Here is a 17521-nt window from a genome sequence, read left to right as displayed (position 1 = left end):
GTATGTCATACAGCCCTTCCACATGCTATCTGAGTTCAAGACTAACCCAGATGCTCAGTGCAGGGGACATCTGACCAGCATGATCATGAGACACTCTTTGCACAGGTTTCTCCCAGTGACCTTGGCAGCAATCAAGTGTAGGAAGGGGCAAGAGATGCAGGAGTCTCAGCTGGGGAGGGAGTAGAAGACTGTAGTTGAAGAAACTTGTATTACTAGACCCGAGACAATTTTTAAATTTCCTCTAACAATATGCCAAGGGCTGAATGGAAGACCAGGAGGCCAGTCTGCCCCAGAGAGCAACCAGGCCGTATTCTCCAAACTGCCCCTTGTTACAAGAGCACTCATTTAGCACTATGCAGTGTTGTAGCCACAAGGTGGGTGAGGTAATATCTTTTATCCTTTATCTGTGAAGAGCAGCTCTGTGAAACTGCAACACTTGTCTCTCTCACCAATAGCAGCTGGTCCAATAAAAGATATTCTCTCCTGCATCTAGTCTCTCATTTGGCACTCACATTTATGCTCACCCCACACAGGCCTGTTTTATTCACCTGTCTGTGATGGTTTATCACTCACTTGTAGAGATGGGTGAATAATTCCCAACAAATGATGTATCGAATGCATTGCACCTCTTTCAGTCTGCAAATTGTCCATGAGCAAATAGATTTGCTGTTTGAACTTTTTCCACCAAATACATAATTTTCATTTATGGCAAAGGGGCCTACAGCTTTTGACTTGTTTAAAAAAAACAAAATAACCCCACAACTGTCAGCCAGGGACCCAGTCAGATTCTGTGCTGTGCCTCTCAGGAGGTGCAGAGAAGCAAAGGAGCAGGTGGAGGGAAGGTGGCTGCAAAATGGTGTTGCTACTTCCTAATATTAGGCTGCTCTCTGGGCTGCATGGCCTTTGCACAAATTAAAGCAGCCCTAGATATTACTCTCATTTAGGGCAGCCTTACCTGGTTCCCTGTGAGCTGTTCTGTAGCCCCCTCTTGCTTTCAACGTATTCCGATCTCACTCCCAGCCTGTGCCTAAGGGCAGCATGTCTATGTTGCCCCTGCTCCACTGGAGGTGTTCCCCAGAGGATTGCTGCAGCCCCTTCACGACACTGAAGCAGAGTAAAGTGGATATAGCAGGGCCTCGAATCCAATTCAATTTATTTTAATGGGACTGTTTTTGTTCTGTGTTTGTACAGCCCCTAGCACCTTGTGGTCCTGGTCCATGACTGGGACTCACAGATGCTACAATAACACAAATAATTAAAACACAAAGCTATTCTTGAATAGACTTAGTCCCATACTGGGTCATGGGAACAAAGAGGACACCTCTTTCAGGTTAGCACTGAACTTTATTTAATTCTTTCTGCCTCCGTGGTGATGTAGCTAAGATAACATGGACACTAATCTCTTCTCTACAGCCCCTTTTCACCTACATAGGCCTTAGTGTAGAATGCATTCCAAGCCACATCAGGCAATTGCTTACAACCCAACCATTCTCCAGTGCTGCAATAATCCATAGTTAGGGCCCTACCAAATTCATGGCAATGAAACATGCATCACGGACTGTGAAATTTGGTCTCCCCCCTGTGAAATCTGGTCTTGTGTGCTTTTACCCTATGCTATACAGATTTCACAAGGCAGGGTGAAACCAACATTTCTCAGACTGGAGGTTCTGACCAAAAGGGAGTTGCGGGGAGGAGGGGGTCGCAAGGTTATTTTAAGGGGGTCACAGTATTGCCACCCTTGATTCTGTGCTGCCTTCAGAGCTGGGTAGCCAGAGAGCGGTGGTTGTGGGCCGGGCGCCCAGCTCTGAAGGCAGCACCACTGCCAGCATCAGCGCAGAAGTAAGAGTAGCAGTACCGCAACCCCCCCTACAACAGCTTTGTGACCCCCAACTCCTCCTTTTGGGTCAGGAGCCCTACAGAAGGTCAGGACCCCTAAAATACCGTGAAATTTCAGATTTAAAAAGCTGAAATCATGAAATTTACAATTTTTAAAATCCTATGACTGTGAAATTAACCAAAATGAACCATGAATTTGGTAGGGCCCTACCCATAGTAGAACATCATGGCTGCTCTAACCCACACTGGGGGCAAACCAACCCATCCTGGGTTAATGGAAGCATATTTCCGCTCCTCTTGGTCCATGTAGCACAGAGATCAACTCCCCTGTAAGACTTTGGAACTGTTTTCAGCACAACTAGGAGACCAAAGTTCAAAAATATGAACCTTAGAGAACTGTAAATGCTTGGATGAGTCAAGCTTTCCTTACAGGAAAGTTTTGTAATAGAACGGAGCTCTGCAGTTGTTTGAACGTAACCCTGTGCTGTGGCTCGAGGGCAGCACATCTATTCTGAAGAGGAGTAAGGCTTACATTTTCAAACTGTGACTTCCAGTTGTGGTTGCTCAACTTGAGACCCTAGGGCCCGATTTTCATGGGGCCGAGCACCCACTGAAGTAAATAGGAGTTGTGGATGCTCAGTACCTCTGAATTATCAGGCTCAATGTCAAGCTGAGGTTCCAAAAACCAACATGCATTAACCAGCCCCAAGCATGCAAAAATAAGGAGTCAAGCCACAAAGTATCAAGAGGTTGGCTTAAGTATAATGAGATTTTAAAACTAAATGTTGGGTTATTTGTGTGTGTCATATGTTCAAGCTGTGCTCCAGAACCACGAGGGCTAGAAACTTTTTTTTTGGCCAGGGCGGCGGGGGGGGTGGGGGGGGGAGAGAATGAAAAGTAAATTGTGATGTTCTCAAAATGCCCCGACTCTAGGAACTGGGGATTTAAGTAAAACACCAAATAAAACAAAACTTGTGATAAAATTGTGAGAGCGGGCACCTCTGGTCTGTCTATAATGATTGACGGTTTCTGGAAACCAAGGCCTGACTCAAGCAAAATCTCACATAGAAAATCAAGGGCAAAGTGGGGAACAGAACTCAAAAGTGCTGATCCCCAGTCAATACTCTAACCACTAAACCACATTACCTTTGCAGTCTCCCATGTATTAGTTTTTTGTTTCTACGTGTTTATTGCATCAGCCTGTGGTCAGGCCCCAGTTCCAGCCCCTGCATCAAAGGTCAGCTGGGGCTTATTTGAAGCCCAAGAAAATCATTCCTTCTTAGAAAACCATCATTTACTTTCCTGAAATGCCCCATCTCTGCCTCTGGGATGGCTTCTCAGATAAGCCAACATACACAGAAAAATAAAATGCCACCCTGCACCTAAGCCGGTTTTCCAGGATCTACACACTGATATTCCCCACACTCTTGAAGAAATGGGAAGCGGCTTTCTTTGCCTAGGACGTTGCCCTCCATAGATAGGCCTCATTAGGCATAAAACACAGCTACCTGGGCTCCAGAGGGATCCCCTTGTCTCATCTCAGCTCCCTGGAAACTCTCCTGAGGCCTAGCTGCTCCTGGAGCCTGTCTAGGCCAGTGTTGTGTCCCTTCATTACGAAAATTGGGGCAAAGGTGTGGTGACTACGTAGAACCCCTTTGGGGCCCGGAAGAGTCATGCAGCCCCTGTCCAGATAGACAGACTCATGCAGACTCAAGCTAGCATACTAAAAATAGCAGTGTGGACATTGCAGCTCAGGCTGTAGCTTGGGACCTCAAGACTAGGGGGCTGGGTGGCCTTCAAAACACAACATAACATCCACCCCATTAATTTTAGCACACTAGTTTGAGTCCCGCTAGTGTGAGTCTGTCTACTCAGGGAGGATGGCTCCCTCCCAGAAGTAGTGTAGATATACCCAGACATTTCAGGACAGCAATTTGCTGTCAACATTTTGCTGTCAACATTTTAACACAGTATCCCTCAAAAACTTTGTGCTGACTAGTCCAGCATTTTTCTGCTGCTGAACTGGACTCATCCTTCTACCTGGTTTTCCCGGTGATGTCACAAATCCTGGACTGTGACAAGTTTCAAAGGGATGGCATCGGCAGGGATTTGCTACGGCTGCTGCACATCAGAGATTCTATTCTCACGTCACCTGACCTGGCCTATTGACAACATATAAAGCCATTGCCAGGAGAGTTGAGTCTGAGTTGTAGAAATTAAGACTAGCCAAATACGGGCCAGATTAACAACCACCATCATTTAGGGGAAAAGGCCAAGATTTTCAAACACAACAAGTGATTCTGGGTGCCTCAGTTTTTGGCAACTGAATTTAAGACACCTGAAAGGGGCCTGATTTTCAGAAAGCACAGAAGCCCTCTGAAAGAAAGGGCCCTTTAAAACATCACAAGCTTGGCACCCAAACTCACTTTTGAGAGTCTTGGTCATAGCTTCTGATCTCTAGAGAATGTCAAAGACTTCTCCCACTGCTGGTACACTCTCTCTTGGCTGGGTACAGCAGAGCAGGCTCATTCTACATGTAGCACCCAACAGCCACACCAGCCCTGCCATGGTCCCTCTTCCAATAACTCATCCAGGTCAGCATTTAGTTGCACCCCTTTCAGAATAACAAGAAGTCCAACAGATAAGTGTCCAGTCTCTCCATCCAGCCCACAGCCCTTGATCTAGGCCCAGTGGGTCATATGCCCCTTCCTCAGGGCTTCCTGTCATCCCTTCCCAAGGGCTTATGCCACCTCACCCATGGCAGACAGAAGAGCGCAGGTTCACCCTGAACACTGGAATCCAGTCAGGGACCTTAAGACAGACAGTCAAGGTTCAATCCCTCCAGCACCTTGCTGCTACCTTCCTAGACTTCTTCCAATCAAGCCTGCGAACAGGGCTCTCCCACAGCTTCTTCAAACTTACCCTTCCTGCAGGGGCTTGGATTCACAGGGCTCTCCTCTCAAATCCCTCAATAAATCCCAGAATAAGAGTATTAACATAACCCCCATTCTGCCCTCCTCAGGCTTGACTTTGCATCCCTCTTTTAGCCCTCAGTAGAGCACCTCCAAGGTACTTTCTACCTCTGATCCCAGAGAGAGACTGTAAAACTCCTTTGTGAGCCACACTTCCTTTCTTTATAGTAACCCCAGCTCCTCTCCCAGCTGAGATTCATCAGTAATTGGGGCTAATCAATCCTTCAGGTGAAACCAGGTACCTTAATTGAGACCTCACCTCCAGTTAACCTTTTTTGGGCCAGTGTGGTGTAAACACCACATCACACTTCCAAACAGTCTAGCAGTTGTCTTTCAATTCAACAATTACCACCTGCAAAGGTAAAAAAGGGGAAACGTTTTGCAGGGTGCTTTTGACAATCAGGTCTTATTTCATTGTGGTTTGTACCAAGGTCTTTTCTGATGTTTCAGACAGCACAGTGATTTCCCCCAGAAGACTTCACTTGATGGCCACCATCTTGTATGAGCTATAGGACAGGTTAAGACTCCTAGGAGGACCCCTAGACACAATTCTCAGAAAGATGATGGACTTATTCCAATAGGAGCAAGGGAGTTCACAAATGAAGTAGTTATTATATGGCATCTTGGAGTGACGGTTTGAAAATATGGGAAAGCTTTGTCACTGTTATAGTTAAAGCTACAAGACACAATCACTTTGCAAAGTCCATTTCATTTGGATTAATGTGCTTTAAATTAGCAAGTCATTGGGACAGAACACATGCTATAGGACTGGCTGGTCTGAGACAGCAGATACATTACACAACAAGGATTAACATGTTCTGCCCTTTCTTTTACATTTTTTAGAGAGTTTGTCAGAATGCCTCAGTGCTTTGCAAAAGGCAAACAAAAAACAGAGTGAATGGCTTTAGGCATACAAAAAATCCAGACATCTGAAATGCTCCATTACGGCTAATACTTTCCTGCTGAAACCAGAGTGCTGTACAGTGCTTTCAACATCTAGTGGTGATCAACTGCACATCCAACAACCTACCTGGGACAATGAGGGAGAGATTTAATTAAGCATTTTTATGTCTCCACATCAAAATATACAAATGCAGATCAAGCACTCATATGCACCAACATGATCTTTTGTATATATCAGAAGCACATGGCTATTTGAACTACTTTTGTTACCCCTATGTATCCCCATTTCATACAGTCCAGGAGAACAACAAACTATTGTATCTCGGTTCAATGAAGCCTCAATACTAACTTCTATCTTGAGGAAACTATCTTAAATGAAGATGAGTTTATATGGTAAGAAAAATGTAAAAAATCATGTTTTTTACAAAGCATTAAATTCAAGGGGCACTTTCCACTTGAAATCTAGTCAGTTTCCAAAAATTAGTTTAAAGGAGTTTCAGGTACTGCATCTGCCCCTGAAAAAAATCCCTGCTGATTTTGGTTACTTTACAGAGATATTTTGCTGTCTTTAAATGTTTTTCTCTCCTCTGTTACTGTGTGAAAGACCCACACAAATACCAGAAAAGTAACTGACTGTTCACGAGACAGTGAAATGCACAAAGTCAGCAAACTTCTCTAATCTCTTTCACTTATAGGCGTTTGACGGGTTACTCGTGGCAACAATAGATTTAAAAAAAAATCACGCAGCTGCAGAAACTGTTAGCTGGGGATTCATCTGGAGAACCTGCTTTATTCTTTAGGCAGTTCTACTCACCACTGTGCTCTTACAGGCCTGATCCAAGGTCCACTATAGCCAAAGAAAAGACTTCCCTTGACGGCAGTGGACTTTGGATCTGCCCCATCAGTTCTTCCTGTGGCATCTCTAATTCTGGCATTTCTAACAGGATCTGCATGAAACTAGATTCTCAGCTGCAGAGAAAGGATCAAAAGATATGAAAGGATAGATCCATATCTCACAAATATGGCACTGTGTATCATTTGGAGGAACTGCATATTCCCATATCACTGAGTCAGACTCATGTAATAAAGCACAGCCTTCTGTATCTGGGCCTCCTCTCTGAAACCTGTGCTCTCAGAAACAGCATCTGTTCCACGGACTTAAATCAAGTCCAGCTTCCTCAAGGCCAGCCAGATCAACAGGGTATGGGAGGATTAAGGCCCTTTCAGAGAAATGTAATTAAAATATACAGTATTGAACCAAGTAAACAATGCACACATTCAGCTCTGCGCCTCATGACAAACTTTATAGTGCATGATTTGACCTTAAAATACCTTAGTTCTTCTGTGCCCTGCTGAGCTAGTTGAGTGGCTGGGAAGGGGAGTTGCAGGACAGTCTTTGAATTAGAAAAACAACAACGAGGAGTCCTTGAGGCACCTTAGAGTCTAACAAATTTATTTGGGCATAAGCTTTTGTGGGCTTTAACCCACTTCATCAGATGCATGGAGTGAAAAATACAGTAAGCAGGTATAAATATATAGCACATGAAAAGATGGTAGTGGCCTTACCAAGTTGGGGGTCAGTGCTAATAAGGCCAATTCAATTAGGGTGGATGTGGCCCATTCCCTCCACCTGCAACAAACCCCGTTGCCAACTCTGTCCACATATCTATTCAAGGGACACCATCATAGCACCTAACCTCATCAGCCACACCATCAGGGGCTCATTCACCTGCACATCTACCAATGTGATAAATGCCATCATGTGCCAGCAATGCCCTTCTGCCATGTACATTAGCCATACTGGACAGTCTCTATGCATAAGAATAAATGGACACAAATCAGACATCAAGAATTGTAACATTCAAAAACCAGTAGGAGAGCACTTCAGTCTCTCGGGACACTCAATAACAGACTTAAAAGTGGCCATTCTTCAACAAAAAAACTTCAAAAACAGACTTCAGCGAGAAACTGCAGAACTGGAATTAATTTGCAAACTGGACACCATCAAATTAGGCCTGAATAAAGACTGGGAGTGGATGGGTCACTACAAAAAATAATTTTCCCTCTGTTGATACTCACACCTTTTTGTCAGCTGCTGGGAATGGGCCACATCCATCATGATTGAATTGGCTTCGTTAGCACCACAAAAAGTAATTTTCCCTCTGTTGATATTCACCCCTTCTTGTCAACTGTTGGAAATTGGCCACATCCACCCTAACTGAATTGGTCTCGTTAGCACTGACCCCCCCCCCAACTTGGTAAGGCAACTCCCATCTTTTCATGTGCTGTATATTTATACCTGCCTGCTGTATTTTCACTCCATGCATCTCATGAAGTGGGTTATAGCCCATGAAAGTTTATGCCCAAATAAATGTGTTAGTCTCTAAGGTGCCACATGGACTCCTCATTGTTTTTGCTTATACAGACTAACATGGCTACCCCTCTGAAGTCTTTGAATTGACACTCATACTGTAAGTGCTCATGGGCTTCAGTGCATATGGTTTTCTTGGTAAGAAAGGCTTGAAGCATAAGACTTAAAAGTGTCACATTTTTGTAAGACATGATTTATCATCAAACATCAGAGCCTGAATCTCCTTGCACTTACACTAGTGTAAATTGAGCAACCACACTGAATTCAGTGGAGTTACACCATGTAATACCCAGTGCAAGAGGAAAATCAGACCTGGAGACTCTAGGGTAAAAAGAGCTCTAATCCTATTGGGTATGCAGAGCCAGCAGACTTTGGGAAACTTGGAGGACATCCTTTGAATGAAAGCTCAAAAGCACGTATGCAATTTAGCTCATAAAGACTGCGGTCTAGCTTCCCAAAGGCCATCCCACTACTTCTTATTAGAGTGTCAGATCCACAGGCTTACAAATGTAAACTTAAGGTCCCCAAGACATTCTGATAACCAAGGAAATATTTTAATTTGAAAAACAAGTTTGTTTTAACATTAACTCTCTCATCTACTTTCTCTTAAAGCCACAAGGCAGCAATGATAGTATAAATAATGGAGTTCTGTTTAGCTTCACAGGGGATCATGCAAGCATTTTCTTTTTTGTCACCAGATATGGAATTCACCTGGGTTGTTTACTTGTTTTGAATGGAATGCATTAAAAATCCCAAAGTGAAACTTAACTGGAACAGCTGAGAGTCTCCTGGCTGTGTGTTAAAACAAGAGCAGAGTGAATATCATATGATAATTATATATATCTTACACTAGCATCCCAAATCTGAAATAATAATAAGAGAAACTCAAGACAATTAGAGAATCTAGATGAGCAGCTTGGCTCTTTCCCATCTCTATAATTCCCTGTCCTCCTAAATTCTGATTTTTCTCCTTCTTCATTCATTCCTACTGATTACAGCTCTTTTTGTTGTTGCGAAGCACTCACCCACAAATGTTCAGTACAATGAATCCTTTGACGGCGAGGCATTATCTTAGCATACCATATGCCCAATGACAACATATATCAACTTTATCTTTTCCACTCATGGATGAGGTGAAAAGTCTAATGACCACTATGCAAACCGGCTTGATTTGGAATGGGACGTTTACACAATGGTTCTCATATCGCCCATTGCAGTGACTTAGCATCAACACTTACTGCATGTAGCCCCAGACGCAATAACCTTTATTTATTAGGAGCAATCTGTTCCCCATGCTATTGCTGGTATTATGTGACAAACAGCAAGGAGGAAAAAGAAAGATTAATGGTGTAACAGGATGACAGCCCAAGCCTTTGAAGAGAGAGGGACAAAAAGGGTGGTGATGTGGTGCAAAAAACCAGTGCTATGGAGGGCTCCAATCACTAAGTTAAGATGTGGCTTCTAATCACTGTTCTCTCCTCTCTTGTTCTCTGCTTGGCTTTGGAGAAAATTGCTCTTGAAGAGGGGATACCTTGTTCAAAGTACCAGGTGGCTTTCAACCTTTCGTGCTACGAGTTTGTGAGACTCCAGCGCACTTTCACGAGTGCCCAGAGCTGGTGCGAGAGAGGAGGGGGGCACCTCATTTTTATTGAAAATGAGGAAACTCAACAGTTCTTGCAGAAACATCTCTCCGAGGACAGGGAGTGGTGGATAGGACTGACCTCAAGTTCCCTTCAGAATGAAACTACAGAAGGTAGGTGATCTCAAAAGAGAAATAGTGCCTTCTTTTAAGTTGGGTTGCAACTTGAAAGAGATAGTACCTCACTGTAGTAATGCAAGGAAACCCTACTGTAGGGTTCTGCTGATGAGTCACTCTTTTGTTCTACTATCATCAGAGGACATCTAGGGGCATATACCAATGTATTACAGAGCTGCTTCTATTATGAGAGGCATCATGACCCTCTGGACCAGGAGTCTGGGCGTCTGGGTTCTATTCCCACCTCTGCTACTGACCTTGGACAAGTCACTTCACCTCTTTGCACTTCTTGTCCCCCTCCCACTCTTTGCCTGCCTTGTGTGTTTTGACAGTAAAATCCTTGGGGCAGAGACTGTCTTCTAAGATGTATTTGTAAAGTGAGTAGCCCAGTAAGACCCAGATCTTTGGCTGGGGCCAGTAGATACTATTGCAATACATAAAAAGAAAAGGAGTACTTGTGGCACCTTAGAGACTAACAAATTTATTTGAAAATAAGCTTTCGTGAGCTACAGGTCACTTCATCGGATGCATTCAGTGGAAAATACAGTGGGGAGATTTATATACATAGAGAACATGAAACAATGGGTGTTACCATACACACTGTAACCAGAGTGCTCACTTAAGGTGAGCTATTACCAGCAGGAGAGCGGGGGTGGGGGCCGGGGGGATCTTTTGTAGTGATAATCAAGGTGGGCCATTTCCAGCAGTTGACAAGAATGTCTGAGGAACAGTGTGCATGTGGGGGGAATAAACATGGGGAAATAGTTTTACTTTGTGTAATGACCCATCCACTCCCAGTCTTTATTCAAGCCTAAGTTAATTCTATCCAGTTTGCAAATGAATTCCAATTCAGCAGTCTCTCGTTGGAGTCTGTTTCTGAAGTCTTTTTTTTTGAAGCATTGCCACTTTTAGGTCTGTGATCGAGTGACCAGAGAGATTGAAGTGTTCTCCAACTGGTTTTTGAATGTTATAATTCTTGACGTCTGATTTGTGTCCATTTATTCTTTTATGTAGAGACTGTCCAGTTTGACCAATGTACATGGCAGAGGGGCATTGCTGGCACATGATGGCATATATCACATTGGTAGATGTGCAGGTGAATGAGCCTCTGATAGTGTGGCTGATGTGATTAGGCCCTATGATGGGGACACCCATGTATGGTAACACCCATTGTTTCATGTTCTCTATGTATATAAATCTCCCCACTGTATTTTCCACTGAATGCATCCAATGAAGTGAGCTGTAGCTCATGAAAGCTTATGCTCAAATAAATTTGTTAGTCTCTAAGGCGCCACAAGTCCTCCTTTTCTTTTTGTGAATACAGACTAACACCGCTGCTACTCTGAAACCTGTCACATTGCAATACATATAACTACTATTGTTATATGGACCCTATTTGGAAGACCTTACTGAGGTCCTATTCAAGCTGATGGCCCATTTTAAACACACTCACATATCCACACTCATGTAGACAAGAAAGACCATCTCAAACACAAGCCAGGACCTAATTTAATGGCTAGGGCAGGAAACTGTAAGCAAGGAAACCTGAGTTTTATTCATAGCTCTGTTACTGATTTTCTGTGTGACCAGGGGTAAAATCATTTTATCTCTCTCTGCCTTAGTTTTCCCATCTATATATTGGGGATAGAAACAATATTTAATATCTACTGTCCCAAAAGCTATAGGAATGTTATGCTTGTAACAGAAAAAAAACCCCAATGTCATGCTTGCTTTCTGCTTAACTCATTTCAAATGACTGAAGGGTTGTTCATCAGTTGTAATAATGGGCTAAATCCTGCTCTCCGTAACTCCAGTGTAAATCCATTGTAGACTTGCTCTATACTATAAAGTTAGAGAATGGAATTAGTCCAGATTTTCACTGGTATAGCAGAGCAGAATTTTGCCCTTTTTTATCAATATATATACACATAATATATACATATACACACACAAACAAGGTAAATTTGAGTGAAATTTAAGGGCCTGTGATGTGCAGGGAATCAAATTAGATGATCAAATGGTCCCTTCTGGCCTTAAACTCAATGAATTTATGAATGAATATAGATTCATAGATTCATAGATATTTAGGTCAGAAGGGACCATTATGATCATCTAGTCTGACCTCCTGCACAATGCAGGCCACAGAATTTCACCCACCACTCCTAAAAAAGACCTCACACCTATATCTGTGCTATTGAAGTCCTCAAATTGTAGTTTGAAGACCTCAAGGAGCAGAGAATCCTCCAGCAAGTGACCCGTGCCCCATGCTACAGAGGAAGGCGAAAAACCTCCAGGGCCTTCCACTCTGCCCTGGAGGAAAATTCCTTCCCGACCCCAAATATGGCGATCAGCTAAACCCTGAGCATATGGGCAAGATTCATCAGCCAGATACTACAGAAAATTCTTTCCCGGGTAACTTGGATCTTACCCCATCTAAAAACCCATCACAGGCCATTGGGCCTATTTACCATGAATATTTAATTACCAAAACCATGTTATCCCATCATACCATCTCCTCCATAAACTTATCGAGTTTAATCTTAAAGCAAGATAGATCTTTTGCCCCCACTACTTCCCTCGGAAGGCTATTCCAAAACTTCACTCCTCTGATGGTTAGAAACCTTCGTCTAATTTCTAATCTAAATTTCCTAGTGGCCAGTTTATATCCATTTGTTCTTGTGTCCACATTGGTACTGAGTTTAAATAATTCCTCTCCCTCTCTGGTATTTATCCCTCTGATATATTTATAGAGAGCAATCATATCTCCCCTCAACCTTCTTTTAGTTAGGCTAAACAAGCCAAGCTCCCTGAGTCTCCTTTCATAAGACAAGTTTTCCATTCCTCGGATCATCCTAGTAGCCCTTCTCTGTACCTGTTCCAGTTTGAATTCATCCTTCTTAAACATGGGAGACCAGAACTGCACACAGTATTCCAGGTGAGGTCTCACCAGTGCCTTATATAACGGTACTAAAACCTCCTTATCCCTACTGGAAATACCTCTCCTGATGCATCCCAAGACAACATTAGCTTTTTTCACAGCCATATCACATTGGCAGCTCATAGTCATCCTATGATCAACCAATACTCCAAGGTCCTTTTCCTCCTCCGTTACTTCTAGTTGATGCGTCCCTAGCTTATAACTAAAATTCTTGTTATTAATCCCTAAATGCATGACCTTACACTTCTCACTATTAAATTTCATCCTATTCCTATTACTCCAGTTTACAAGGTCATCCAGATCCTCCTGTAGGGTATCCCTGTCCTTCTCTACATTAGCAATACCTCCCAGCTTTGTATCATCTGCAAACTTTATTAGCACACTCCCACTTTTTGTGCCCAGGTCAGTAATAAAAAGATTAAATAAGATTGGTCCCAAAACTGATCCTTGAGGAACTCCACTGGTAACCTCCCTCCAACTTGACAGTTCACCTTTCAGTAGGACCCGTTGTAGTCTCCCCTTTAACCAATTCCCTATCCACCTTTCAATTTTCCTATTGATGCCCATCTTATCCAATTTAACTAATAATTCCCCATGTGGCACAGTATCAAACGCCTTACTAAAATCTAAGTAAATTAGATCCACTGCGTTTCCTTTATCTAAAAAATCTGTTACTCTCTCAAAGAAGGAGATCAGGTTGGTTTGGCACGATCTACCTTTTGTAAAACCATGTTGTATTTTGTCCCATTTACCATTGACTTCAATGTCCTTAACTACCTTCTCCTTCAAAATTTTTTCCAAGACCTTGCATACTACAGATGTCAAACTAACAGGCCTATAATTACTTGGATCACTTTTTTTCCCTTTCTTAAAAATAGGAACTATGTTAGCAATTCTCCAATCATACGGTACAACCCCTGAGTTTACAGATTCATTAAAAATTCTTGCTAATGGGCTTGCAATTTCTTGTGCCAATTCTTTTAATATTCTTGGATGAAGATTATCTGGGCCCCCCGATTTAGTCCCATTAAGCTGTTTGAGTTTCGCTTCTACCTCAGATATGGTGATGTCTACCTCCATATCCTCATTCCCATTTATCATGCTACCATTATCCCTAAGATCCTCTTTAGTCTTATTAAAGACTGAGGCATGATCCAGTACCTAAATGCGATGCAAAAGGAAACATTTTCTCAGTGAAAATCACTGAGACTTGGAAGACTCTGTTGTGAAAGGTGCTAAGCATTTAAAAATACAATTTTAAAAGAATACAACCAGAGTCTCTTTCCAGGTCTTCATCCCCCACCTCTTCCAATGGCACAAGCTGAGCTCTGTAATGTACTAACAATAAATTCCATAGGCTTTTCAGGAATAGGACGACCAGATAGCAAGTGTGAAAAATTGGGATGGGGGTAGCAGGTAATAGGCACCTATATAAGAAAAAGCCCTAAATATTGGGACTGTCCCAATAAAATCAGGACATCCAATCACCCTATTCAGGAACTGCATATGAGCATTTCCATCAAAATGCAGCTTTATATAAGTTTGTCTGACCAATACTGGTGTTTCTCCCCTCAGTCATGTTTATGAGAATGCATTCTTATTTAAATGGCGATATAATAGACTAGAACCCCCAGTCCACCTTGTGTGTCCATGGACCCCTGAGACATAGGGATTGGCACAGGTTGAGCGGTGCATTTTTGTGGGTGTCCTATGTTAAAATGTTGGAAGCACCTCACTGTTAATATTATTATAACTCTAATCCAAGGACAATTCAGACACATCTTGCAGTGGCTTGAATTTCCATGGACTCAATACCTGCTCAGGAGGAAAACCTGAATCTCTGTCAGAACAACATGCCTACATTACTCCAGCATAAGCATTTGAGAGGATATACAATGTTGGTGACATTGAGCTTGATCCTAGCACCGCAACTCAGGAAAAACTGCCTTTGGCTTCAGTGGGAGATTTGTCAGAGTAAGGACTGCAGGACTTGCATTACAGCTGTGCTTCTTACTGACAATAGCCCATATCTTCCACGAGGTGTGGCTTGAGCCTCTTCGTTGGAACTCACTACTTGGAGTGGCTGTTCCCCTCTCCTCTTATGGTTTGGGTTCTGGGTTCTTTTTTGTGATACTTGGTTTCTCCCTCCAAGGTGACTTCCTCATTGTGCTGAGATATAAAAGGGTGCTGTCCCTTGGGAAACTGAATAAGTTGCCACTGTTGGCAAGGAGTATAAAACCCAGTATACAGGAAACAACAAAGTACATCAATACAAACCCCAGCAAAAAATGCCACCAAAACCAACAGTATAACAAAGGTGAACGTTCCTGGGAGCAGGAAATTAGGATCTGGGGAAGGAAAGTGTTAGGATTAATTAACAAGTACTAAAAACATCACCAAATTTCTCACCTCCCACCTCTTCCCAACCCCCAGCTGCCCGCATGGCACCTTTCCAGGCAGATGGTACTCTGAGGGGTTGCTGCAGCACTGAGAATGTTGGCTGGTTTAAACAAAAAAAGGATCCTCTTACAGTGTCTTTGCCTCCAGTTGGAGCAAAGGCCTCTCCTGGCTCCCTGGGCTGCAGTCTTGTGACCACCTTTGTTAGATGGAGGAAAACGACAAGAAAAATAAGGCACAGTGCTTTATTTTAAGGGATATTTTAGGGAAACACCATTTCCCTTAGCATATCACAGATTTTTCTCTCAAGTGTACATTTCTACTGCCCTCAGTATGATATAATGAAATTATCATGCTTCAATTTAATGTTTAAAATGGTACTTATAATACATATCAATAAATCTTAAAATCAGTGACAGGTGGTCACCCTCAAAGGGACAAACCAATGAAATACGGGATGGTCCCTGAAAATAAGGGATGGTGCTCAACTTACTCAGCTGGCTCTCGGTAGCCGAGTCAGGTCTCTGCCACTCAATGCTGGTCTCTGCAGGGCTGGAACTGCCTGACCCATGCCCTAGATCCCACAGAAGTTCAAAGACTCTCTTTGTGGGGAAGGGGAGTTACTCAGAGACTGATTCTGAACTGTTCTGCTTCTCTCTGAGCTGCTCCCAAACTCCAAATTGAAACAAAAACATGCCTTTATATCTCTGAGTCAGGCCGTCCTCTCCCAGAGCAGATGAGCATCCCTGACTGCTTGACCCTATCACCTCTCTACTGACCTAAGCAGGAGTTTCTAGTCCATTCTGTCCCAAATCCAGACTCTAGTAGTCTTAATTGTTGTAGTCTAGACTCTGGAAGCTCAGTCCAGAGTTCCAGGAGCTGGCTAATTCCAAGTGATGGTTACAGACATTTTTGATGTGGTTTACTTTGTTCACAGGATCATTGATTTGGTTGGACACTTCAAATATAAGCTACAGCAACTGGCACGAGGATCAGCCGTCTCTCTTAGCCAATTGTGGGTACATCCTGAAGAATGCTGGCTACGAATGGGGCATGACAGAAAACTGCAGTCAGGAGTTTGACTTCATTTGTGAATTTGGTAAGGTGCACAGCAGATGGTGCTAGAACTTAGCATGCTGCATTTCAGGCAATGTTTAATTCAGCCAGGATTCATTAAAAGTCATCATTCAGTAAATAAATATCAAGCTTATTTAAAAAAAAACATAAAACCCAGGCAGCTGTCCCCTTTGCCTATCTGCTGGCAGAGGGAAAGATCCAGAGAGGGGTTGAGCACCAGAGTCAATGGGAGTTGTGGGTACTCAGCACTTCAATGGTACAGGTTCTAATCCTGACAAAGGAAGTGGTTGTTGTATGATATGGATCTTGATTGCAACGAGGGGCAAGGATGGGACTACCCAAGTCATTTCCACATGTGCCCAAAGCGAAGAATAGAAGCAGGTTCCAGAGATGAAAGGCCACTGCATTCGCTCACTAGGCAACTAGTGACTGGTTAATTTGGTCTCTAAACTCATAGTAGTAACTGGAAATCATTATCTGAGCATGTTCCTTTTGTCTTCTCTCATACCACATCTCCTGTACAGCACTGCAGCCTGCAATTTCCCCTAAGGTAAGGAGAGGGACTAGACCCAATAGTTCCCTCTGGCTCTCCAGCAGGAGACCAAACAAATGCAGCCTATGGTGCCTAATATTACCACCCAGGTAAATCCTGGCTTGGATCCAGCAGCCCTGGAATGGAGTGCTGACTATACTAGTTCATCCAATATACACACCCACATATAAGGAGAATTTGTGCTTCTCATCGGTTTCATGTGAATGAGGCATTTTAAGCTGCTCATTTGCATAAACTAGAGCTAAGGTCACAGGATCTTAGTATTATTCAAGATAGTTAAGTCCAAAGCAGACTGCGAGGAGTTAGGGGGGGATCTCACAAAACTGGATGACTGGGCAACAAAATGACAGATTAAAATTCATTGATGATAAATGCAAAGTAATGATATTGGAAAAAATAATCCCAACTATACACATATAATGATGGGTTCTAAATTAGCTGTTAGCACCCAAGAAAGAGTTCTTGGAGTCCCTGTGGATAGTTCTCTGAATATTTCTGCTCAGTGCACAGCAGTGGTCAAAAAGGCTAACAATGTTAGGAACTATTAGGAATGGGACAGAAAATAAGACAGAAAATATCAGAATGCCATTATATAAATCCATGGTGCACCCACACTGCTTTTGAATACTGTGTCCAGTTCTGGTTGCCCATCTCCAAAGGATTTAATGAAACTGGGAAAAGTTCAGAGAAGTGCAACAATGATGATCAAGGTTATGGA

General features: G+C 42.9%; 1 protein-coding gene across 1 annotated transcript in view; it reads left to right on the top strand.

The window, feature by feature from the left end:
• Window positions 1–9534: 9534 nt before the first annotated feature.
• Window positions 9535–17521, top strand: part of PKD1L3 (polycystin 1 like 3, transient receptor potential channel interacting) — a 73580-nt gene continuing 65593 nt past the window's right edge. The window contains exons 1-2 of the mRNA XM_073308427.1: window positions 9535–9835; window positions 16111–16272. Coding sequence (XP_073164528.1) covers window positions 9535–9835; window positions 16111–16272 — 463 coding nt within the window. The remainder of the gene's footprint in view (window positions 9836–16110; window positions 16273–17521) is intronic.

This window comes from Lepidochelys kempii, chromosome 12 (genome assembly GCF_965140265.1).
Source record: "Lepidochelys kempii isolate rLepKem1 chromosome 12, rLepKem1.hap2, whole genome shotgun sequence".
Lineage (NCBI taxonomy): Eukaryota > Metazoa > Chordata > Testudines > Cheloniidae > Lepidochelys > Lepidochelys kempii.
Note: the sequence above shows the minus strand (reverse complement) of the source record. Positions and strands in the feature narration are given on the sequence as shown.